The 23,508-nt window shown below is 50.0% G+C and overlaps 8 protein-coding genes across 8 annotated transcripts; 3 read left to right on the plus strand and 5 right to left on the minus strand.

Annotated features, from left to right (window-relative positions):
- Window positions 1–307: 307 nt before the first annotated feature.
- N7446_010241 (MFS transporter) lies at window positions 308–2,301 on the minus strand (the record flags this gene model as incomplete). The annotated part of the gene is given in 3 exon segments (XM_058518984.1): window positions 308–1,514; window positions 1,529–1,758; window positions 1,819–2,301. Coding segments are annotated over 3 exon segments (1,920 nt in total), but the record flags the coding sequence as incomplete, so codon positions are not given.
- Window positions 2,302–5,636: 3,335 nt separating this feature from the next.
- On the minus strand, window positions 5,637–6,247 carry hhtA (histone H3; the record flags this gene model as incomplete). Its single annotated transcript, XM_058518985.1, has 3 exons — window positions 5,637–5,914; window positions 5,967–6,074; window positions 6,223–6,247. The coding sequence occupies 3 exons, from the start codon at window positions 6,245–6,247 to the stop codon at window positions 5,637–5,639; spliced, it is 411 nt and encodes a 136-aa protein (XP_058369773.1).
- A 677-nt stretch (window positions 6,248–6,924) lies between these two features.
- On the plus strand, window positions 6,925–7,346 carry N7446_010243 (histone H4; the record flags this gene model as incomplete). Its single annotated transcript, XM_058518986.1, has 3 exons — window positions 6,925–6,934; window positions 6,990–7,265; window positions 7,321–7,346. 3 exons carry the CDS (start codon window positions 6,925–6,927, stop codon window positions 7,344–7,346), a joined length of 312 nt encoding a protein of 103 aa, XP_058369774.1.
- A 2,443-nt stretch (window positions 7,347–9,789) lies between these two features.
- On the minus strand, window positions 9,790–11,269 carry N7446_010244 (heme-dependent oxidative N-demethylase family protein; the record flags this gene model as incomplete). The annotated part of the gene is made up of 5 exons (XM_058518987.1): window positions 9,790–10,537; window positions 10,612–10,735; window positions 10,791–10,843; window positions 10,900–11,002; window positions 11,053–11,269. 5 exons carry the CDS (start codon window positions 11,267–11,269, stop codon window positions 9,790–9,792), a joined length of 1,245 nt encoding a protein of 414 aa, XP_058369775.1.
- Window positions 11,270–11,828: 559 nt separating this feature from the next.
- N7446_010245 (dolichyl-P-Man:Man(6)GlcNAc(2)-PP-dolichol alpha-1,2-mannosyltransferase) lies at window positions 11,829–13,753 on the minus strand (the record flags this gene model as incomplete). Its single annotated transcript, XM_058518988.1, has 4 exons — window positions 11,829–12,080; window positions 12,135–12,929; window positions 12,980–13,652; window positions 13,704–13,753. The coding sequence occupies 4 exons, from the start codon at window positions 13,751–13,753 to the stop codon at window positions 11,829–11,831; spliced, it is 1,770 nt and encodes a 589-aa protein (XP_058369776.1).
- A 171-nt stretch (window positions 13,754–13,924) lies between these two features.
- Window positions 13,925–15,742, plus strand: N7446_010246 (RNA-binding snoRNP assembly protein NAF1; the record flags this gene model as incomplete). The annotated part of the gene is made up of 1 exon (XM_058518989.1): window positions 13,925–15,742. One exon carries the CDS (start codon window positions 13,925–13,927, stop codon window positions 15,740–15,742), a length of 1,818 nt encoding a protein of 605 aa, XP_058369777.1.
- A 290-nt stretch (window positions 15,743–16,032) lies between these two features.
- On the minus strand, window positions 16,033–17,772 carry N7446_010247 (U4/U6-U5 snRNP complex subunit PRP3; the record flags this gene model as incomplete). The annotated part of the gene is made up of 1 exon (XM_058518990.1): window positions 16,033–17,772. One exon carries the CDS (start codon window positions 17,770–17,772, stop codon window positions 16,033–16,035), a length of 1,740 nt encoding a protein of 579 aa, XP_058369778.1.
- A 189-nt stretch (window positions 17,773–17,961) lies between these two features.
- N7446_010248 (DNA-directed RNA polymerase I core subunit RPA190) lies at window positions 17,962–23,479 on the plus strand (the record flags this gene model as incomplete). Its single annotated transcript, XM_058518991.1, has 4 exons — window positions 17,962–18,218; window positions 18,287–18,778; window positions 18,834–21,531; window positions 21,621–23,479. Coding segments are annotated over 4 exons (5,067 nt in total), but the record flags the coding sequence as incomplete, so codon positions are not given.
- Between the last annotated feature and the right edge of the window lie 29 nt (window positions 23,480–23,508).

Below are 23,508 nucleotides of genomic sequence, written 5' to 3' on the forward strand. Positions count from 1 at the left end.
TGGTTTTAGCAGTTTGTTAACTGTTGGGGGTTGAATATTAAATATTGAGTATCGTATTGTATTATTTTTAAATTAATCAACGCCAGATCTATATAGATGCAAGACCATAACACATAAGCGGCCATCCCCAGCGTGAGATCACAAGATGACCACATCGGGTATCAAAACAAAAGCAGATGCAGATGCAAAACAAGGGAGGCATTTTTGGGGTAGGGGTAAGGGCAATAGGAACTAAGATTATAGCGACAAAGTCAAGCACTGATGACCAAGTCGAACAAAATGAGAACAGGGGCTGCACAGCAACCGCCTAGTTCTTAAAAGACTCACGAGTATTGACTCGGTCAATATCGTAGGGATTACCCTCATAAGTAACCGAGGGATGCAACGAGCCAGCAGTGCGAGTTGAAGCAACCGAGTGAGCATGACTGCGTATGCGCTGCGCAGAAGGAAGCTGACCAACACCATCCTCCGACTCACTGGACACAGAGCTATCAAGGGCAGGTGCCTCAGTGCGGTCATATTCAACCTTCTCCTCCTCAGCGGGAGTAGTATCGGCCTGTTCCTGGACCTTGCGCATGAAGGCCTCGGACTGGGCGGCGAACTTACAGCGGGTCCGGATTGCAGGGCCGTACTTGTAGAAGAGGAAGGGGAAAGGCACGCAGGCGAGAGCGAGGAAAGCTGGCACGGAGGATGCCCAGTGGATGCCGAGATTCTTGTACATGTAGGTGGTGAAGAGGGGGAAAGCGGCACCGAAGAGGGAGCGCAGGACGGAGTTCGCGGCTAGGACGGAGGCGGCGAAGATAGTGTAGGCGTCGATGAGGTAGTTCATGATTCCTAGGAAGACGAGAACCATGCCGAAGCCGAAGGGGACGCCGGCGGCGATACTGGCCATGAAGTGGATTGAGGTGTAGTTTGTCCAGGCGAACCAGAAGAGACCAACTGGGATGGCGACGGAGGCGATTAGACATGGGGGAAGGCGGGATTCGGGAGGTGCGAATCCGTTGTGGTTGTCGGAGGTTTTGATGTAGCGCTTGTTATCCCAGAGGGTGTAGACCACTGCGATTAACATGCCGACCATAATTCCAAGGAAGGCGAGACCGCTGACGCCTTGGTTCCAGCCGCGCGACTCTTGATAGACGATAGGGAAGGCTGCGAACATCATGTATAGCGTACCGTAGACGATGGCCATGTACAACGACAGGAGGAAGACGATGGGTTCGCGGAACAGCAAGATCCAGGGGCGAGAAAGCGAGATCTTGAAGGAGTTCTTAAGGGAGACCTTGCCCTGATCAATGTCGATCTTGCTACGATAGATCTTTCCAGACAGCTTTGAGAGTCTCTCAGCACGGCGGCGCAAAAGAACAGGTGCATAGGTCTCGGGTATCAACAGAGAACCCATAATCCAGACTGCTCCAGAGAATGCAGCCAAGAAACCAAGGACCCATCTGAATCCAGCGTTCATACCGAGGAACCCTCCAATAATCGGGCCCAAAACTGGGCCCAAGAAGGAGCAGCTGCGAAGAGGGACATGGCAACACCACGCTGCTTAGCGGGGAACATGTCGGCAATGACACCGCCGGCATTGGTCAAAGGTGAGGAACCAAATGAACCAGCAAAGAATCTCAGGATAATAAGAGTCCAGCTATTCTGAGCACCAGCAGCACCAGCATTGAAAGCCGTAAGAGCAGCATAGGTAGTAACGAAAAGAATCTGGCGACCAAACAGCTCACTAAGCGGAGCCCAAAGCAAAGGACCAATCTATAAAGAAAGCGTTAGAACCAAGTCCAAGACGAAAACCAAGCTGGAGCATTCACATACCGCAAAACCCAAAACGAAAAGCGAAACACCAAGAGTAGCCAGCTCTTGCCCTATACCGAAATCGGCCATGATCTCCTGAATACCGCCAGTATAGGCTGACGAAACCAAAGCAACAGCCAGTGTAGCAATAGCTACGAGCATAGTAAACGACCACTTCTTGACCTCACTGAAGTTCATGGGATTGCGAGGATCATTGGGGATCCATGTTACGGCGAATGGGTCGTCGTCTGTTCCTGCGCCGGGGTATGGGTGGTCGATGATCTCTTGTGTGACGACACCTTGGTCAAAGACCAAACGCCAGTATGGGATCTTGGTTGGTGCGGTAGACTCGATCTTTTCGATCTGAGGTTCTGTGTCGGCTGCCATGGTGGCAGGTGGATGTCGAGTCGACGCTCGAGAGTGGTGTTTATTGACTAAAATGGGGAGGTGAGAGCTGTTTTTGTTGTAGACCCTGAGACCGTTTGCGGGGGTCTGGTGGGATAGTCCTAATTAGGTATTAGGTAGGTGGGATGGGAACCAATGTGGAAGAATAGAGTATCAGATTGCAGGCTCGGTTTATTATATAGACTGGCGCTTTTGCAGGATTCCCTCCGTGGCGATTTTCTAAGCTAAAAAATTATCTTATGAATCTTGATGCAATTATGAACTTATGCAGAGTGGAGATGGGGGCCGAATGCGGTCTGTTATCTCCGGTGCAATTTGAGGGACTTGTATTCTGTTGCAATATATCATTATATCATAGTTTAGTTGTTTAGTGTAGTCAATAATATAATAGCTAATTGCTTGCACTGGTGAACACAACTGTAGATACAAGTATATGCCGTACAACATGCATCAAACCCTCCGATGCCATGTGTCCACGTGACTTATGAAACCATGCCAAGCTGCCACACGGGTATACGGCATCGCTGTGATTGGTCAGTTCCCTAACTGTTCCGTGGTTTTAATCTTGAAAATCTTGAAACATGCGATGTTCTCGCATATTCTGGCCTTATGCAACCTTGGGATTTCGGATTTTTGCACATCTTTTGGACCATGGGCTATCGGAGTACCTGACCGATGCCCTACTCTACCGGTATCTCAGAATAGATCAAAGTTCTCGGGACACCACATGGCCGGATAATCTCCGGTGCACGTCCACGTCGCGCCCTTATGTCCGTTCCTCTGGCCCATGCTTACCTACAGTACAGTGCTTTCTAATCATTGTCGAACCCGGGGCCAAAGCTCCAACTCCGACTTTATGATGCACAAGGGCCTGATCTGCATAACTGACTCGCCGAAATCTGACTCATATCAGATTGACCGCAACCGTTGGGTGTATAACATTATCGTGGCGTGGGGTTGTGCGTCACTACATCTGACATTAAGACATGCCCATTGGTAGCGAGCTACGTATATACATGCATTCTGACCGCCTCGTATACTCAACCTTGCATTCCCGAAAACATGACAATCCCGAATGCACGGCGTACAATCCCGATAATACAATCCCCGAAAACACTACAAGCCCCAAGACAAAATAATAGCGAGAATACATGATCCAAAAATAAGTTCACAAATTCCAATACCACAGCCAAGGTCATATCAGATACTGTACCTTGGAAGAAACCGAGTTCCAGGTCACGCCACAAGGCCCATTAACCCAAAGAAGGTGGTTACCCGACCGGGGACACCGCAGCCCGTGAGGCTTGCAGGCAGCAAAAGGAAACGGCGCTTCTAGCGTGTAAGCTAGAAGTTTCTATCGTACTGAAGTGGGTAGGTTTGTGTCTTAGACGGGTTGCTTTGTGGCCTTAGGCTGCATTACTGTTGCTGTCATCTCTTTGGACCCACAGGTTGTGGTACTTGTAGGGGGAATGATATTGGCTTGATCTTGATTCTCAGGTCATAATATCATTTTAAACTGGGATGGCTTATTTATTGTGCCAGTATATACTGTTTTTTTGACTTTAAGCTGAATACAATTATCGAGACGAGAAAGATCACAAAAGCAAAAAGCGTGTTAAAGTCACTCGGTCCCACATCAAGATTGTACTGTGCAGAGTATGGAGTAACGTCACTAAAGTTATGGAAATAGACGCCTCGATAATAAGGCGGCAATATCCCCCCAGATTCAACGTGTTCCATTCCACTATTGGTCAAACCTGGAACTGCAGTACACAAAGCAAAAGTCTAGAACTTCATACACATAAGTCATCGCCTCGGAAGCTCATCTCACCCACTCAACCCATCCGTGCACCGCATCGCCACAGTGGAAGACGATCCCGGTTAAGTTACTGGTAATACTGTAACAAGTAACAAGTAACCTTATGTCCAAGACCCTCTCGAGTTCTTTATTGATAGTCATGGGTCCTCAAACAATCACATGATCCAGCAGGTTTCACAGTCTTCGATTCTTCCAAGGCAACGAGATACACGTATGAGTTAACTATGACTCATACTGATGTAGCACCTGCCAAAAATCCATCCAGTTTTTTACTGTGCATGTTTGTGGTCTACTCAATCTCAGCAGGAGGGCTGTCCATGTCTCCCGTGGGGATTGACTGACGTTGTGAGCTCATTGTGACTCTTTCCTGTTTCCTGCTCGTCCTGCTGGAACTGGGACTGGGACCCCTGTCGGGTTTGTAGCCTGTTTGGCTGATATGTGTGGTACTTGTGTGGCGGCTCGTTCTGCTCTTTGTGGGAATAATCGTGTATTGGTTGCACGTTCAGCCTTGGATTTTGGGTTTAGGTGGGATATCTGGCTGTAGGTGTACATAGAAGTTGTCTAGAGAATCATTCAGGCTGCTGGAATGTTCCATTCCGAGGGCTGTTCGAGGTATAATCATACCCTGTGAGGTCTGGATGTGATGGGCATTCTACTGTTATTCAGGCAGATGATGGACGGGCATATCTTGAGAACCGACATCGCACGAGTACGAGCGAGATACTCGAATGACTATATGTCTACTGTTGTCACGGCGTATTCAGACAACTACTTGTACAAGTCCATTCAATGTGCAGGTTGAGCCCCCGGCTACGTCAGATAATTCTCGAGGACCACAACGCTTAGGTCTTTTTCTCGCTTCAGAGACGGGTATCGGACGTCTCTGTTTCTTTACACCTTGTACATTTATTTCATAATCGACTGTTCGTCTTAATATTGCTACGCACAATACTCAAACCATATGCAGAGGGAGGTTGTGGTGTAATCATCCGAGGCGGGCATCAGTATCTGGATGACGTCGTTTGGCTATGGGGATAGACTAATTGTGGGGAGGATAGAGACAGATGGATATTTGTACCAGGACTTGGTTACTTTGTTGTTCTAGACGGGGAGGGATCAGTGTCACCAGTTGTGGCCGATGGACTTGGTGGGATGTTGAAATAGTTGAAGGTACAGTGGCTGAAAGGTGGGATGCGACCGTGAGCTGTCAGGGATCAGACTAGACTTGAGGCCAAGTCATCGCGACCAAAAGTCACGCCAAGTGGGTATCCCTCGCAAGGTCGCGTCAGAACAACAAACTACGCGTTATAGAGAAGTTTGGAAAGAATGTGTATTGGAAGAATCATAGATATCGCATTTCGCGTCTATGCCATGAGCTGATGCGCGCTAAGGCATCAAGTTAAGAGATATCCCTTTTAATGTACATGCCCATGACCGATTCATTCCGGACAGTAGCATCGAATCCCAGGGAGAAAACAGCAAAATCAGAGAAACCCAGTTCCCGAACCCATTGATATTGGAAAGCAAACCCATCATGTATCGCCAGTCATGATAAAAGATAAAAACAAAACCCCATTATCGCCTTTAAAACCAGCTCGTGTTAGAGATGAAGAGATTACGAGCGCTCGCCACGGAGACGGCGGGCCAGCTGGATGTCCTTGGACTGGATGGTGACACGCTTGGCGTGGATGGCGCAGAGGTTGGTGTCCTCGAAGAGGGAGACCAGGTAAGCCTCAACGGACTCCTGGAGAGCACCAATGGCGGAGGACTGGAAGCGGAGGTCGGACTTGAAGTCCTGGGCGATCTCACGAACCAGACGCTGGAAGGGGAGCTTGCGGATCAGGAGCTCAGTGGACTTCTGGTAGCGACGGATCTCACGGAGAGCGACGGTACCTGGGCAAATTAGCAGCTGAATGAGATGACGATGATAGCGATCGGAACTTACCGGGCTTGTAGCGGTGGGGCTTCTTGACACCTCCGGTGGAGGGGGCGGCCTTGCGGGCAGCCTTGGAAGCGAGCTGCTTACGGGGAGCCTTGCCACCAGTGGACTTACCTGTTTGGGTTGTCAGCAGGATGTTCTCATAAACGCGTCCACGCGTCGCCACGTCTTCTCTTTCTTCCTCTGATGATGTCACATGACCAGAGTGAAGGGAGTGAAAGAAAGCGATGATGTGGATAATATGAGATGATGAAATACTCACGGGCAGTCTGCTTGGTACGAGCCATGATGATTTAATGGATAGTTTTGATGAAAAAACTGTTGTCGGAAGATGGATGAGGAAGGGAAGTGAGAAGTGGGTGGGGGAAGAGTATTTGTAGGAACGGGGGAGGGGGAATGATCTGAGAGAGCAGGCAGACGAATCAGATTGCTTGCCAGGCAGATCAGAATCACAGCACGGAAGAAAGACACCGCCAAAGTCTGATTTGCAATCGATGCTGATTGGTCAGTCGAATTGCCAGAGATGGTACACTAAGCGAGATTCTGGCCAATGGGAGCGCAGGATCACGGAGTATAGAATGCTTCACCCTGGAATTCCTGATCTCGAGCTCAAAGTGGGCTGGGGAGTCAATTAATCAATTCTGAGCTATTCAGCATGCTTTGGAATGTATCTTCCCTTGATTATTTCCCGTGATTAACATTGTCGGTGGTGAACCGAAGAAGGATCAGAGATGACTTGGGCCAAAGTTGGAGTTGCCGAATTGAGAGGATCCCGGTAGATCAGACCTGGCCCGGGATCCTCCACTCCCATTGGTTGATCTGCTGACTAGCGCGTGATTTCCCAACGCGCCCTCCTTCTCGTCTGATACAAATATCCTCTGCCCCATACCCTTCTCTTCCCTCAATCTCGACAACTCCAACAACAACCTTTCCCCTTTTTACAAACTTTCTTAAATCACACAACATGTCTGGCCGTAAGTGATCCACTCTTCTCTTCGCTCTCAACGCGTTCTAACGCGTCTTCTATAGGTGGCAAAGGTGGCAAGGGTCTCGGAAAGGGTGGCGCCAAGCGTCACCGCAAGATCTTGCGTGACAACATCCAGGGTATCACCAAGCCCGCTATTCGCCGTCTCGCTCGCCGTGGTGGTGTCAAGCGTATCTCCGCCATGATCTACGAGGAGACCCGCGGTGTCCTCAAGACCTTCCTTGAGGGTGTCATCCGTGACGCCGTCACCTACACTGAGCACGCCAAGCGCAAGACTGTCACGTCTCTTGACGTTGTCTACGCTCTCAAGCGCCAGGGCCGTAAGTTCTTCTGTCTGTTCTTTGTCTTGACCTCATGCTAACATCCCTTTCTCAGGTACCCTCTACGGTTTCGGTGGCTAAATCATTTGTGCTTTTCTTTTCCGGGCTGGTTCTACGGTATGACGGGACGTTGGGGTGTTCTCTGATTTATTTTACTACAATCGTCATGGGTCTCTGGGTTTGCTTTTTACACTCGATTACCACTATTGCGCGTCCACTACGGTCTGCTAGTGTTCGCTTCTGAGCTTTTTTGTATCATAGCGGCCTTCTTCATTACGGCTGGCACCTCCATGGTGGGATCTTGCACATTGTGCGATCCGATACGAATACAATCAAAACTTCAAACAATCATTCAGTCATTGGGTAATTCATGTAATCTGGTATTTCCTCTGTAATGGCGCGTTTGTGTTGTGTGTCTTGGTGGGGCGTTCAACTCGTGTTCTTGATCTCGACGCGTTGTTTTGGTGGCCTCGCACCATTTGTCACCTCGCATGTCAGTCCTTGTAGTAGATATCGCCTTGAACTTCAGTTCCGTCGTATTTGAGCCAGTGGTTCTTCTCATGACTGTGTCTTGTATGATTATCCGTTGTAGTCTTGCCAGGTAGTTCTGGTACATGTAGTAGACTGACAGTCTATGGTGGCTTGGTGTACTGCTCTCTGGCAGTGGTTAAAATCGAGTGTTTGTCAGTAGCCTTTGGACAGATATCTCCGGTTCCAGTTTCGTAAAAATAAAACCAAGGTGTAAGGTTGGGGTTGAAAGTGGTGGGGTATATGTACTGTACTGCTGGATGAGATATATATAACTGAATATAGAAATCCTGTAACCTGAAATCCACCACCCATAATGCTTATATGGAGCTACTATAGTGCCATACAGTCAGTTACCCGATAAAATACCTCCCAAAGGGAAATTAATGTACATCAATAAGTAATTGTGGCGTGGTAGCCCAAAAAATGAAGTTGCTGCATAGTTTGAGTTGAACCCCCCGTTTGGGGGGTTCAACTGGTCTTGGCACTGCGACCGGGAGGTACAAACAGCCATATCAACCAATACCACACGAGAATGCTACCGCGAAGACACAGTGAGAAAATCAACTGAACACGAAAATCCCACGACGAAAGTGCAAAGAAACAGAGCAACAAAGCGGAAAAATGAAGCCGCAGAGATGACATAGGAGGTCTGATCTGGCTACAACCCCAACAGCACCACGTCTGCCATGATCCACGGACAGCCGCCGAGGCGATTCATCTAGTAGACAAAGGAGATCGACACAAAGACACACAAGTGGTGACTGCCCACCGCAGCAAACCGACAGTGAGATCCGGCCGGGAAGACCGAACCGACAGCCTCGACCAGAAGAAGCAAGCACGGCCAAAATACCGTCTCAGACGACCGACCGGCACTCAAACTACACGCCTCCTTCAATAACACAAAACCAACCAATGTCACCGTGAGGCCTACAAGAATACTCTACCATCCAGCCAGCCCCGGAAAGAAGCCCAGCAGATCTCGCCAGTCAGTCGTTACCGCTCACTCACGCATGGTACCCGATATCTAGCTATAAATCACACCCAGCGGTCCATTTAAACCAACAGAGGAACAGCAGAGACAATCGCCCACAAATTCAAAGCAAAAGTGGACGGTAGAGTTGATCGAGGTCCTCATCCCACCCTCTGAGATGTGGGCCCCAGTATTACCAGACCCAGCAAGCGGGTGTTCATTGAAACAGAGCCATTAACCAAGACCAAAAGTATGGCCCAAACACAGTTATCGGGCCTACCGCTAGATGAGCCGATGCACACACATACTAGGTCGACTGATTCCGTGCAATTCAACGCCACCTCGAGACCTTGAGATACTAAGCAAAACGACAAAGTTATGGTATAATAGATTCATGCAAAAGTAGCACGGCTCTATTGGTCTAGTGATCAGACACCCACGAGATGATCCGCTCCGATGGCCAAAGGTCTCGTCAGGGTAACAGCCGAGAGCCTGCCATTCACCACTGATCTGAAACTATCGCAGCCTCTGGCGTATAAAAGGTCCGCCATAATGCGGTGATTTCACCTCTCGGGTTGCACATATAGACTGGGAAATAAGGGAGCGTATTGGGTTATGATAGCAATTTGGTTGTTCCCATCTAATATCCATGCACTTTCATATGCTAAAGTTGTTTCAAAATTCAGCAGTCTTCGTATCACACAGATTGTAGGAAATATACAGTAGAGCAAGGGAATAAAACTGGAGAACCAAAAAAAAAGGGAAGAGAAAAAGAATGAGCGACGCAGGGATCGAACCTGCAATTTTTTGTGAACAGGACCGAAAACAAACGCCTTACCATTAGGCCAGCCGCCCATTAATTTAAAAGGTATCCACTATTGTTGATATATAACAAGCATATCATCTTCCTGATTTGAAATGTATATGAAAGTTAAATTCAGCCTAGGAAAGCAATAAATATAGGTATTGGAAGGAAGACAGCTGATATTAAATCCCAGAAACTGATTCAAAAAGGATAACTTCTCATCTCATCCTCCTTCTCAACCTCCAACCCCCTTCAACCTGCTCGCTATGCTTCCGATCCAAAAACTCCAACAAAACCTCCTGATACTTCTCCCTCCCCTTGTACCGACTAACATCATCCCCCCAGCTCCTTACAGCATCAGCCAACCGCCCAGGAACAAAAGGCTCCTTAACAACCTCGGTAACAGGCTCGAAATAAGTCCGAATAGTAAAGACCACCGCCCCAGACTTCGGCAACCGTCTCAAACTCTGCCGCTCAGATCGGAAATAGTGACATTCCACAGCGCGATTCTTCTCCGCTGTATTCCACGATACCGTCTCCGCATCTTCAGACCCAATACTATACGACCAAGCTAGGTTATCGTCTACCTGAATGAAATAGTTGTTTCGAATCACCGGGTCTTCGGGTTTAAGCCGGCGGAAGAAATTCATCATGCCCTTTTCGAGTTTGGATTCGTAGCCGGGGACAGAGCCTGATGTGTGGATTTCTGAAAGTCGCATGCCGAATTTGTCGGTTAACCGCCAGAATCCTGCGAGCAGTATTGCGCCGCCTAGCAGGTAGTATTCGCCGTCTGGGCGCTCGATCATTAGGGCTAGGTCATCTTGTACTAGACGTGCTGCTGTTGCCATTGGGTCTTCCGGCAGAGGCCGTTGGGTTATGTTGAAAGTTTCGTTGGTTATTGTGTTTGTTATTCCTGTCGCCGTCTTTTGGAACATGGTTGGGTATCTTTCTGGGAGGTAGGCGCATCTGGTGGGAGGTTTAGATTAGATTGGGCTCCTTTTGAAGGAGGGGTGGGGATGATGTAGGTTTGTTGGACTCACAGTTCTTCTAGGAGCTCGATTGCTCCGTCCATTGCTTCTGGGTCTGTGTGGCAGCATTTGCTTCCGCGTTCTTCGATGCGACGGGCTTTGTCGGCGTGGTATTTTAGATAGTGGTTGTCGAGTTCTGTTTTCGTATGAGATTAATGGGTTTCCTTATTTTGAGGCGGGTGGATATTCACCGATCCATTCGTCCCATTTCATGCTCCTCAGACCCATTGTGATGAAGTATTTCCTATGATACCTGGTTAGAAACAGCCAGGAATGAAGACCTCGGGCTATTCGACTTACGGGCCATATCGAAATGGTCGATAGGGGATTGGTTTAGTTGTGTGGACGTTCCAGTCTGGATAAGGGGCTGCTGTTGGCCTTTTGAAATCCGACGGTGTCCATTCTATACATGAATTAGTTGGGGTTTCTCTTGTGTGATGCGATTTACTTTACCACCCGGTGGCCTGGTGACCTTTCCGCGAATACCGCTAGCTGGTTTCTCTACATCAGGACTTGAAGCCCTGGCTGTCTTGCCAGATAGCTCTGTCCACCTTTTTGAGACATAGACGATAAGGTAGGCGCAGAGGTTTAGCGCGAAAAAGACTCCGATGACATCTTTCGTTGGGGCATTTGATAGGATAGTTTCCCGTAGGGACTCAAGCGCCAACATGTTTATGGCAATAATCTGGATCCCAGGTGGAAATAAGAAGAAAACTGCAGCGTATTTTAAGCCCACATAGTCAAATATAATATAAAGTCATAAAAGAGACACGCAGGTGAACAGAGTCTATTAGTATGCGGAGACAAAGTGGACCCTGATCGCCCTTATCAATACTACGCACATCAGATGGTCATCTCTTGCGAACTGCCCTTCCTGTTAATGCGATGCGAGATAGACCTTTATCTCTCTGGTGTGTGGCTTGGAGCAAGGGTCGACCTCATATGGCGGGGAAGAGGGGAAAGTCTTCTCCACCTCGTCTCTTTTGAGCCGTTGGATCCGAGGCTGCGTATGGGAGTAGAGCGAATTGTACAAGGAGGCCTTGTGTAACGAAAGTTTACTGGTGTTGAGCTTATCATTCGCTGTTACCTTAGGGATATTTTGTCCCGATTGGGTAAGGTGGCTTTTGTACTTGATAGCCATTCCCTCAGTGTAGATTCAAGTCATTCTATGTAGTCGTTTTTACATATAACCTCTGAATAAAAGGTTACAAAATGCCCACCTAGCAGGTCTATACGTTGCTTGTGCTGCGCTGGAGAAGACAGTACTGGCCCCATTTGCGTCGGAGGCGATCTGGGATAATAGGGAAATCAGGGATCCAGATCAATCGACCCAGGAGACCAGTCTGAGATGCATCGAGGAAGCTTGCGCATGACAAAGTTTTCCAATTCTCCTTGTCCAGGAGATAGTTGGGTTCCAGCTCGGTCGCGGCGTGACCAGGGAAGTAGGAGTCGACAAGGAAAGAACATTGAGAGATATCAACCTGTATTAAGTCAGTCCAAAACTTCAATATCATGGTAAGAATCGCACGACTTACGTATTTGCTGGGATCCTCAATATTGAGATCATTCATGCCAGATGGGATCTGCGAGGCGCCATCTAGACGAGCGAGGTAGCTCGGCGCATTCGGGAACTCACCCGGAAGTAGTCCCCGGAACTCACTTCGGATGAATTTGGCACGCATTTCGTGGGGAAGGAAGTATGACGATGGGAAGCGATACCATTCCTTGCCGAAACATACCGAGTCTCCCGTCTGCGCAATATCAACCTGCTGGAGAGGTTCGAAGACCCTCAGTGGCGCACCATACGCTGTAACCATGCCCAGGGTACGCAGCATGCCGGAGTTTACAGCGACCAGAACAACAGACACAGCAGCGGCAAGCTTGAGTTTGGCCGGTACACGACCAATCAGCTCTTTCGGGTTAGTAGATCCAATCCATGTCAGGATGAGATGGAATGAAAGAGCCGCACTGAGTGCCAGGAATGGGTATGCAGGGTACATAAACCGCTCTTCCTTGTGAGGCTGGGCCGAGAAAATCCCGAACCACATGTAGAAAGGGGCGACCAGGGCCATGGAACGCAGCATTGTCTTCACAGAAGTTCCGTTCGCTCGGCAGACGGTCTGCAAGAGCAGGATTGGCGCGGATAGCATGGCAAACAGGAACCACACATTAAAGTTGAGCAGGAGATTCCGAATATAGAAGGTCCATGGCTCTGTGCCAAAAATGTCTGGCCCCTTGCCCTCGCCACCCAGGATATTGTATGCAACGATGTTCCATGGCACGAGAACGAGCTTCTGGAAGAAGACATAGTCAACTGCTACCTCAAGAGTCTGTAACATGTTAGCTGAGAATTTTCGAAACACAACTTAATAAAACTTACCAAAATTGATAGACAAAGCATAGCACCATCGGAGATGGACCAAAAGAGCCCGACAAAAGACTTAGAAGCAATGCCGAGAACAACCTCCTCGATCAAAAGAGGAACAAGTAAAGCACCAGCGAACGGCCATCCAACAATTGCACCCAGACCGAACCACATAATCCCTTGTGCTGTCTTCCGCCCATTCTTCCAATCCAAGAAAGAAGCCAAGCCAAGCATGGACATATACATGGTAAAGGTTGATGGTAAAAAGGCAGTTGAAGCATGGAACATGCCCGGGCTGAGTGTAACAATCATCACAAACAAGAGACCGATGCGGGGGCTCAGGGTGCGACAGATGGCCGAGTATAACCGAGTCTGACAGGCAGCGCACACAAACGCAAGAGTCAGGCGAATCGTGTAGAATTCAGCTGTCTTGCTGTGTACCACCATGGAACCCAGTTTCCCTACCGCGGCATGTAATGACACATAGAGCCAGCTCCGGATAGAATAGACTGGCGAGTACTCCCATGTTTGGAGACCATATCCATGCTGTAAGTAATGTGTAGGCTCCCAGAAGTTGAACACCTCATCACAATCTTGGATTGGGGAGAATAGCGCCGCAAGGCCATTGGCCACTAGGCATAGGTAGAGGGTGATGTTGAGTGGGATGTAGAATGGTGGTGGTGAGGGACTATCAAGATAATGTCAGTGGCAGTCTTCATCCTATACAGACACAGCATACCGCTGCTTCGTCTTGGGCGTATGAGGCGCATGAGCCCCTGTATTCGCCATGTTGTTGCGCAAGTTGGCGTGAAGATGGAGAGCTTCGATAACCGATAAGGCTGGACTGACCGCTCTGGCAGATCCGGCAAAATAAAAAAAAGTTCCCGTCAACTTTTTTCTTGATCTTCTGGTCATTCCATATTTTATTGTCTATTTCTAGTCTCTTATCGTTTGTGCAAGATGAGTGACCACCAGAATCCACCAACGGAGACAGCAAGTGTCAGCGACGTCCCTACCTCGAAGACAGCTAGCGTGGCCGATACGCCGCCTATCGCGGGCACCCCAGACAACGGCAGCGATTTTTACAACACACCCTTGACAGGAGGAACCCCGATTGTGAATGTCAGCAACATAGCTCCTGAGGGTCAGTTCAAACAGGAGGCCCCCGAATCAAAGCCCCAGCCGAGCCTCCCCGGATTGAACCTCGCCGAAAACCTCCACCAACAGGAACCTGGCACGATGCACATCAAAGAAGAGCCTACTGCCAACGGTGAAACCATGGAGGTTGAGCAAACAGATAACGACGTCAAAGAAGAGGAGCACCCAGAATGGGAGGTCGACTCTTCCCCATACGAGTCATCTTCAGACAGCTCCGACTCCTCGGACTCCGACGATAGCGACGACGAAGATTATCCGATTCTGAGCGCCGAAGAACAGGCGCGCATTCTCATGCAGGCAGAGGCTGGCGAAGACGACGACGGAGACAAGGGCAAGACTGGCGCACATCTTCGGACCGCCAACGAGATTGAGCAAGAAGTTCTGCCAATTCCCGAAGTTGAGATTACACCCGAGACGAAGATCGTGTTCCTGGGCAAGATCCAGGCAGCTATCGACAATGCTGTTCTCATTGAAGCCAACACATCTGGAGAGTACCAAGTCCTTGAGTCGGGCTCCTTGCTCTGCTCCGCTGACCGTAAGGTTGTTGGTGTTGTGACGGAAACCCTAGGCAGAGTCGAGAATCCCATGTACACCGTCATGTACTCTACGGCATCCGAAGTCCAGGAGAGAGGCTTGGTCAAGGGCATGGACATCTTCTATGTGGAGGGACATTCTACATTCGTTTTTACCCAGCCACTGAAGGGCATGAAGGGAAGTGACGCCTCGAACTTCCACGACGAGGAAGTAGGCGACGAAGAGATCGAATTCTCCGACGACGAAGCGGAGGCTGAATACAAGCGGAAGATTAAGCAGAAGCGCCAAGAGCGCAAGGAAGCCCGGGACGGCCCTCGCGCAAAGAAGGTTGCACCAGGGCCATCCAAATTGAGCCACACCGAGCTCAACTACGATGACGCCGGGGGCGAGGATGGTTACACCCCTCTTGCACGCCCCACAAACCTCCACGAGATGATGGGTGCCCGTGAGGCCCCTGTCGAAGGCACCGAGCGCGGCGGTTTCCGCGGTGGACGAGGCCGTGGACGGGGTGACCGTGGTCGTGGAGCACGCGGCAGAGGCGGAGCCGGACGTGGAGGAAGGGAGTGGGAGGACCGTCATCCTCACCAGCAAGGCAGCTCAAACTACGAGTCTCAGCCTCAGCCTCAGCCTCAAACCCAAGCCCAGCCCACACCCTACGGCCAGCCCATGTACCAGCAACCTCAGCCTGCCTACGGGATGCCCCAGCCTTACACCGCATACGCACAGTACGCTCAGCAGCAAGCTCAGAACCCGCAATTCGCACAACAGCAGCAAATGCAGCCGCAATTCGGTCAAGGTGGAATACAGGCTCAATTCCCCTTCCAGTTCCCCTTCCAGCAGGGTTATCAGATGCCGGGTAGCTTCCAGGGTGCTCATATTAACCCAGCTTTCCTGGCTGCTCTGCAACAACAGCAGCAGTTCCAGCAGCAACAGCAATTCCAACAGCCTCAGCCGCAGCAGCAGCAATATCAGCAGCCACAGGCTCAAAACCCGGCTATGAACTTTGACCAGGTTAAAGCCCAGCTGGATTTGCTGCGGAATCTCAGCAGCGGGAACCAGGGTCACCAGGGTCCTCCTCCTTCCTGATCTATTTGATTTGTTTGTTTTACATGTTCTTCTGTGATATCCTGGCATCGGAACACTTGCATACGGAACGGGGTTATGTGGTTAGGGGTTTTTCTTTCAAAAGTTGATCATGGCTCTTTTCTAGTGATGTCTTCTGGACATGTGATGGTGGGATTGCTAAGAGTACATATCTGAAGCACCATGTGCATGAATTGAATTGACAATAGCTAAGAACGAAGAGCAAGCTCGCTTTCTGTATACATACATAAAACTGGACCGGAGTAGGCATCCTATTAAAGGAAACAGGTCAACTAGAATTCGGCAGGCTTGGCACTCTTTGCCAATGTCCAGAAGTTTTCCATCTTGGCCCGAGATAGAGCATCTTTGGCTGCCGAGTCCGTTTCGCAGACTCGCGCACCAAACCACCTCTTGAATGACCGTGTCTTAGCCTGTCCTTCCCAAAGGAGAGTGCATGTGTTATCACTGAAATCCCTTGGCTGTCCTTTGTCATCCTCTGTCGATAGCCATGAAACTTGGGCTTCGGGGCTGTCTGCGGCAATACGGTCCGAGCCTGGGTTTTCGGTCCAGTCGATACGGTTCATCATCAGCTTTCGGTAATTGTTGATGGAGTGCTTTCCGCCCTCGACGATCACCAGATTGAATTTCGGGTGCATAACACACATGCCGGTGAGATTATTTTGCTCTGCGTTTTTGCCAATCTTGAAGCGGTTTCTGCCGCTTGCGAGACTGTCGATTCGATAGACAGTTTGAAAGACGCCCAGGGAGACATCCTTCTCCTGCTTGGCCGCGAGTTTCTCGCGCCGTTGCTCTTTGGTCAGCTTACGCTCCTCGTTTGCAGCTTCATGATGCTCTTTTCGGTCTGCGATCTCTCTGGTCACACGGGCTTCAACGGCCGTGGGATCCTTGACGGCTTGTTCGCCTAGAACTCGCATGAGGTTTGATTTTTTGACCTTTGGAGCGGGAGCTGGCTCAAGACCCAATCTGATCTTGGCCTGCTGCTCCTTCAGGTCCGCCATACGCCGCTGTCGACGAATTTTGGCTTGTTCTTTCGGAGTAAGGAACATGGGCTTTTGGGCGGGCATATGCTTTTCTTGTGGGGGTTCAATAAGGATAGGATGTTGAACATAGCGGGTAATGATTGAGTCGGGGGTATCGACTTTGATATTCTGCTGATCGTCAATTGCAGAGTAGTCGCTGCCCTTGACCAAGCCTTCATCCCACCATTCCAGATCTGGTGGAGCAGGAACAAGGTATGACTTCTCCACGTCCATTTCCTCATCAAGGCCAGCCTGTCGCGCTCGTGCTGCAATGCTTTTCTTCATTGCCTCTAACTGGGCTTGCCTGCGCAGGGCCGCCGCCTGCTGAATATATTTGCCCTTCTGGTTGAAAATAAGTTGGCGGGTTTGGCGTGGCTTGGCCACTGTTGCCTTAGGAGCAAGAGTAGGGTCGAAATAAGGGTTGTTCTTGATTTCCTCCACAGAGGGACCAGATAGGTCAAGCTGGGCCTTGTCATTGCGTTGATTTGTTGTCTTGGCTTGTCGTCCCTTTCCACTTCGAAATTCTGGTTTAGCGTCAGAGAGTAGTGCCGGGTGAAGTCCAACGTCTAGACCACCTCGAGCCTTGGAAAAGCCATCATCATCGCGGACTGGAGGTTGGTAAGATGGAGTGGGCGCACTGGGTCGTTGTGGAGGGGTCGCGCTGGCTCTTGATGTAGCTGCCGCAACTCGAGCTTTCATTTGTTCCAATCTCGACATCGCAGCACTGGGCGCTGGCGGCGGCGGTGTAGGACTTGAGGAATCGGGTGTAGGTGCTGTTGGTGTCGCGCCACCGCGCGCAGCTTGTAGACGAGCGCGCACAGCTTCTGCCTTTGCCCTGGCCTCCGCCACCATCTTTTCAATATCAGCCTTTCCCTTCACAGGCGCTGCTTGTCCGGGTACCGGGGACCCATTATTGGAGCGGGTTCTTTTGGCGTTGTTGTCTTCATCCTGAGGATGAGGGCGCTTCAGCGCATTACCCGACGCATCCGCCATAGTGTAGATAGGTCTCACTCGCTTCGGACTGGCGACTGAGCTACACAAGTGATCGAGCAAGTGCTGATAGATAAGAAGAGTGTCAGACAAGTGAGAGTAAGAGGTCCGCAGAAACCTCAAAAGGGTAAGGCGGTGGACCCGGGCAAAAAAAGTTGCTCCTCCGGAAAAAAAGTTCGCTCCAGAACTACACTTGGAGACCATTCCGAGCACTTTGATTTCGTGCGCCAGCGTTTTCTGTTGCTCCAGGAGCTGCAGGATACCATGGCAACTTTCGCACGCCCGGTCGCCTCGACCATTAATGGGGTCGACTTCAATGTCTACTCCGAGCAAGAGATTAAAGCTCTCTCGGTGAAAAGAATTCACAATACTCCGACTTTGGATTCATTTAATAACCCTGTCCCTGGTGGTCTTCAGGACCCTGCTATGGGCGCATGGGGAGACCATGTGTAAGTATTTGCCGTACCTTGTGCTCAATTGACAATCTCTAACGAGTGATCTTTTTCTCCATCTACAGATGTACCACATGTCGTCAGAACGCTTTTACCTGTACCGGACATCCCGGACACATTGAGCTTCCGGTCCCGCTCTATAATGTTACATTCTTCGACCATATCTACCGCCTTCTCCGAGCACAATGTGTGTACTGTCTTCGCCTGCAGATGGGCCGCAGCCAGGTCAACATGTACACCTGCAAATTGCGCCTTCTGCAATACGGATTGATCGACGAGGTGTCTGTTGTTGATTCTATGGGATCCACTAAGGGTGCCAAAAAGGCATCAAAGAGCAAGGAGGAGGATTCTGACGATGAAGAAGACGATGATGTGGACTACATGCGCAAGAGAACAGAGTATGTTAGTCGGCGCATCCGGGAAGCCAAGGCAGAGGGCAAGTTGGATGGCTTGATGGCCGGTGGACAGAACCCCATTGCCGCGGAGGCCAGAAGAGAGTTGATCAAGACCTTCCTGAAGGATATCAACTCCTTTAACAAGTGTGCCAACTGCAGCGGGTACGTTATGTGAAACATAATGTCTTTGCTTGTACACCAGCTAACACTATGGCAGAATTTCCCCCTCGTACCGAAAGGACCGCTACAACAAAATCTTCCGAAAGCAACTACCCGAGAAGGCAAAGCTTGCAATGATGACTGGAGGATTCCAGGCACCAAACACCATGGTTCTTCTCGATCAAGAAAGGAAAAGCGAAGCCAAGCAAAACGGTACTCGGACAAACGGTGCTGAGGCCCATGGAGCAGAGGAAGAAATCCTTCGGGGTGCGGCTGTCATGCAAGCGACACAGAGCACCACAGGCCAGGAATTCATGTCTTCCTCCGAAGTTTACGGAGCTCTTCGTCTTCTTTTCACAAAGGACAGCGATGTCTTGCAGCTGGTTTACAACTCTCGGCCTGTGCCCAAGGGAGTCAAGGTTGTGTCGGCAGACATGTTCTTCATTAAGAACCTGATGGTACCGCCAAACAAGTACCGTCCCGCAGTTCAGCAGGGTGCTGGAACTGTCATGGAAGCCCAGCAGAACACCTCTTTCAATGCAATCTTGAAGGGATGTGATACTATCAACCAGATCAGCAAAGAGATCCAGAATGAAGAAGAGAAGACCATGTCTCGGGCACGGAACTACAGTGATCTCCTCCAGGCTATTGTTCAGCTCCAAGATCAGGTCAACGGTCTGATTGACCGCGATCGTACTGCAGCCACTGGCGCAGCTGCCATGGCACAGCCTAATGGTATCAAGCAGATTTTGGAGAAGAAAGAAGGTCTTTTCCGAAAGAACATGATGGGTAAGCGTGTCAACTTTGCTGCTCGAAGTGTCATCTCGCCCGATCCCAACATCGAACCCAATGAGATTGGTGTGCCTCTTGTCTTCGCCAAGAAGTTGACTTTCCCCGAGCCCGTGACAAATCACAACTTCTGGGAATTGAAGGAGGCTGTCATCAACGGCCCTGACAAGTACCCCGGTGCTTCATCCATTGAGAATGAGAACGGACAGGTAATCAACCTCAAGTTCAAGAACCTCGAGGAGCGGACTGCACTTGCCAATCAGCTGCTCGCCCCGTCAAACTGGCGGATGAAAGGCTCGCGCAACAAGAAGGTCTACCGTCACCTCACCACCGGTGACTACGTCTTGATGAACCGTCAGCCCACCCTGCACAAGCCCTCTATCATGGGTCACAAGGCCCGTGTCCTTCCTAACGAGCGTGTCATTCGCATGCACTACGCCAACTGTAACACCTACAATGCTGATTTCGATGGTGACGAAATGAACATGCATTTCCCTCAGAACGAGCTTGCTCAAGCGGAAGCCAGGATGCTGGCGGATGCTGATCACCAGTATCTTGTTGCCACCTCAGGCAAACCGCTGAGAGGTTTAATCCAGGATCATATTTCCATGGGAACATGGCTCACTTGTCGTGACAGCTTCTACGACGAGGAGGATTACCACCAGCTGCTGTACAGCTGTTTGAGACCAGAACACTCGCACATTGTCACCGACCGTATCCAACTGGTCGAGCCTGCTTTCCGGAAACCCAAGTGCATGTGGACCGGAAAACAGATCATCACCACAATCCTCAAGAATATCCAGCCCCCTGGGCGAGGAGGTCTGACTTTGAAGAGCAAGTCTTCGACCCCCAGTAACCGTTGGGGTACAAACAACGAAGAAGGAGATGTTCTCTTCCAGGACGGCGAATTCTTGTGCGGTATTCTTGATAAGAAACAGCTTGGTCCGACTGCTGGCGGTCTCATCGATGCCATCCATGAGGTCTACGGACACAGCATTGCTGGAAAGCTGATCGGTATTCTTGGAAGACTGCTGACTCGCGTCCTGAACATGCGTGGCTTTACTTGTGGTATTGACGATCTTCGCTTGACCAAGGAAGGTGACCGTATCCGCAAGGAGAAATTAAGCACTGCCGCTGACATGGGTCGCGAGATTGCTCTCAAGTATGTCACACTCGACCAGGCACCTGGAGATCAGACTGCCGAGTTGAATCGACGACTGGAGGAGGTCCTTCGTGATGATGATAAGCAAAGTGGCTTGGATAGCGTTTCCAACGCCCGCAGTGCACAGCTTTCCTCCGAAATCACCAAATCTTGTCTCCCTGAAGGTCTTGCGAAGCCTTTCCCTTGGAACCAGATGCAGTCTATGACAATCTCTGGAGCCAAGGGATCCGGTGTCAACGCCAACCTGATTTCCTGTAACTTGGGCCAACAGGTTTTGGAAGGTCGCCGTGTACCACTCATGATTAGTGGAAAGACCCTTCCATCTTTCAAGGCTTTCGAAACACACCCCATGGCTGGTGGTTACGTATCTGGTCGTTTCTTGACTGGTATCAAGCCCCAGGAGTATTACTTCCACGCCATGGCTGGTCGTGAGGGTCTGATTGATACTGCTGTCAAGACTTCCAGATCTGGTTACTTGCAGCGTTGTTTGATTAAGGGCATGGAGGGCTTGAAGGCTGAATACGACTCCTCTGTTCGTGAGACGTCCGATGGTTCCATTGTTCAGTTCTTGTACGGAGAGGATGGTCTCGACATCACCAAGCAGGTGCATCTCAACGATTTCGACTTCCTCGCTCAGAACCACGTCTCCATTTCTAAGCAAGTCTCAGCCGACGATTTCCATTCTTTGGCTAAGGAGAACGTGACTACCTGGCAGAAGGACGCCATGAAGGCGGTCCGCAAGACCGGAAAGGTTGATGCTATGGACCCCGTCTTGTCTCACTTCCCCCTGGAGGAAACTTGGGCAGTACGTCTGAGGCATTCTCCCAAGAGCTCAAGAAGGTATGGATTCGCTATTTTTCTGTCAAAATGTACATTTTTAACTAACTTGAACAGTACACGGATGCCAACAAGAATCAGCTCATCAAGGACAAGAAGAAGAACATTGAAGGCAAGGTCACGAAGAAGACCTTCGAAGCCTTGATGAATATGAAGTACATGAAGTCTGTCATTGACCCTGGTGAAGCCGTCGGTATCATGGCCGGTCAGTCTGTTGGCGAGCCATCTACTCAGATGACACTGAACACCTTCCATTTGGCTGGTCACTCGGCAAAGAACGTGACGCTGGGTATTCCCCGTCTTCGTGAAATTGTTATGACCGCAAGTGCTAATATTATGACGCCCACGATGACCTTGCTCTTGAACGAGGAGATCTCTAAGGAGGATTCCGAGAGATTCGCCAAGGCCATCAGCAAGCTTAGCATCGCTGAGATTGTTGACAAGGTGCAAGTCAAGGAGCGCATTGGCTCCGGTATTGGCCATGCTAAAGCTAAGATTTACGACATTGATATCACTTTCTTCCCGTCTGAGGAATACACTGAGGAATACGCCATCCAGACCAAGGATGTCCAGATGGCTCTTTTGAACAAGTTCATTCCTCGCCTGGTCAGACTCACCAAGATGGAACTCAAGAAGCGTAACGAGGAGAAGAAGGGTACCAAATCTTCGACTGCTCAGCCAGATATTGGTGTCTCTGTCGGCAGAATCGCCGAAGCACCAAGGGGAGGCGACGCCGAGGCCCAGCCAGCGGATGATGACGACGAAGATGATGAGGATGACGCCAAGCGGGCCTCCGGTGCTCAGAACAGGAGTAACCAGGTCTCATACGAAGCCCCTGACGATGGCGAGAGGGATATCATGAGACGCCAGGATAGCCCAGACGAGGAGGACGACGACGAAGTGGAGACTAGCAAGCCCGCCAAGGCCACTCGCGACGTTGAGATGAAAGATGGTTCCTCATCTGATGATGACTCCGACTCCGACTCCGACTCTGAAACTGAAGAGAACAAGGCTCACGAGGATGACATCATTGGCAAGTTCGAGGAGATCACGAAGTTCAAGTTCGACCCTAAGAAGGGCAACTCCTGCACTATCCAATTGCAGTACGATATCGAGACCCCCAAGCTTCTGCTCCTTCCCCTGGTTGAGAAGGTTCTCCACCTTGCCGTCATTCAATCCATTCCCGGCATGGGCAACTGTGTCTTTGTTGAAGCCGACGTGAACAGCGGTGAACCTGCCAACGTCCTCACTGAGGGTGTCAACTTGCTCGCCATGCGCGACTACCAGGACATCATCAAGCCCCACTCGATGTACACGAACTCCATCCACGACATGCTCCACCTGTACGGTGTCGAGGCTGCTCGTGCCACCATTGTCCGCGAAATGGACGCCGTTTTCAAGGGTCACAGTATCTCCGTCGACAACCGTCACTTGAACTTGATTGGTGATGTGATGACGCAGTCTGGTGGCTTCAAGGCCTTCAGCCGTAACGGTCTGGTCAAGGATGCCTCGTCTGCTTTCATGCGCGCCAGTTTCGAGACCACTGTCGGTGCCCTGAAGGACGTTGTGCTCGAGAGAGGTGTCGATAATCTCAAGAGCCCTAGTAGCAGAATTGTTGTTGGTCGTGTCGGTACCGTTGGTACTGGTTCCTTCGATATTCTTGCTCCTGTAGCATAGTCATCTCTCTGACTGGACGGAGTTTGAAATGTGTATTGTGATCTTGTCTTTCCTCATGTGTATATTGCGTTCTTGCAAAGCTTTTTGGTTTCAATGTTTTGTGTCTTTTTTTGTCTGTCGCTTCATCTTTGATGTGTCGATGATCTGGAGTTTGTCTTCTTGCAGCGGAACCAAAAAGTGTTTGTCCTTGTTCATATTAGCATCTTATTTAGTCCAATAAATAGATCTTTTCGAAGTCATTTACTTGCAGATGTCTCTTAACTTGGAG

The sequence above is a fragment of the Penicillium canescens genome, assembly GCF_028828765.1.
Source record: "Penicillium canescens strain IBT 15451 chromosome Unknown utg000006l_segment0_segment0, whole genome shotgun sequence".
NCBI lineage: Eukaryota > Fungi > Ascomycota > Eurotiomycetes > Eurotiales > Aspergillaceae > Penicillium > Penicillium canescens.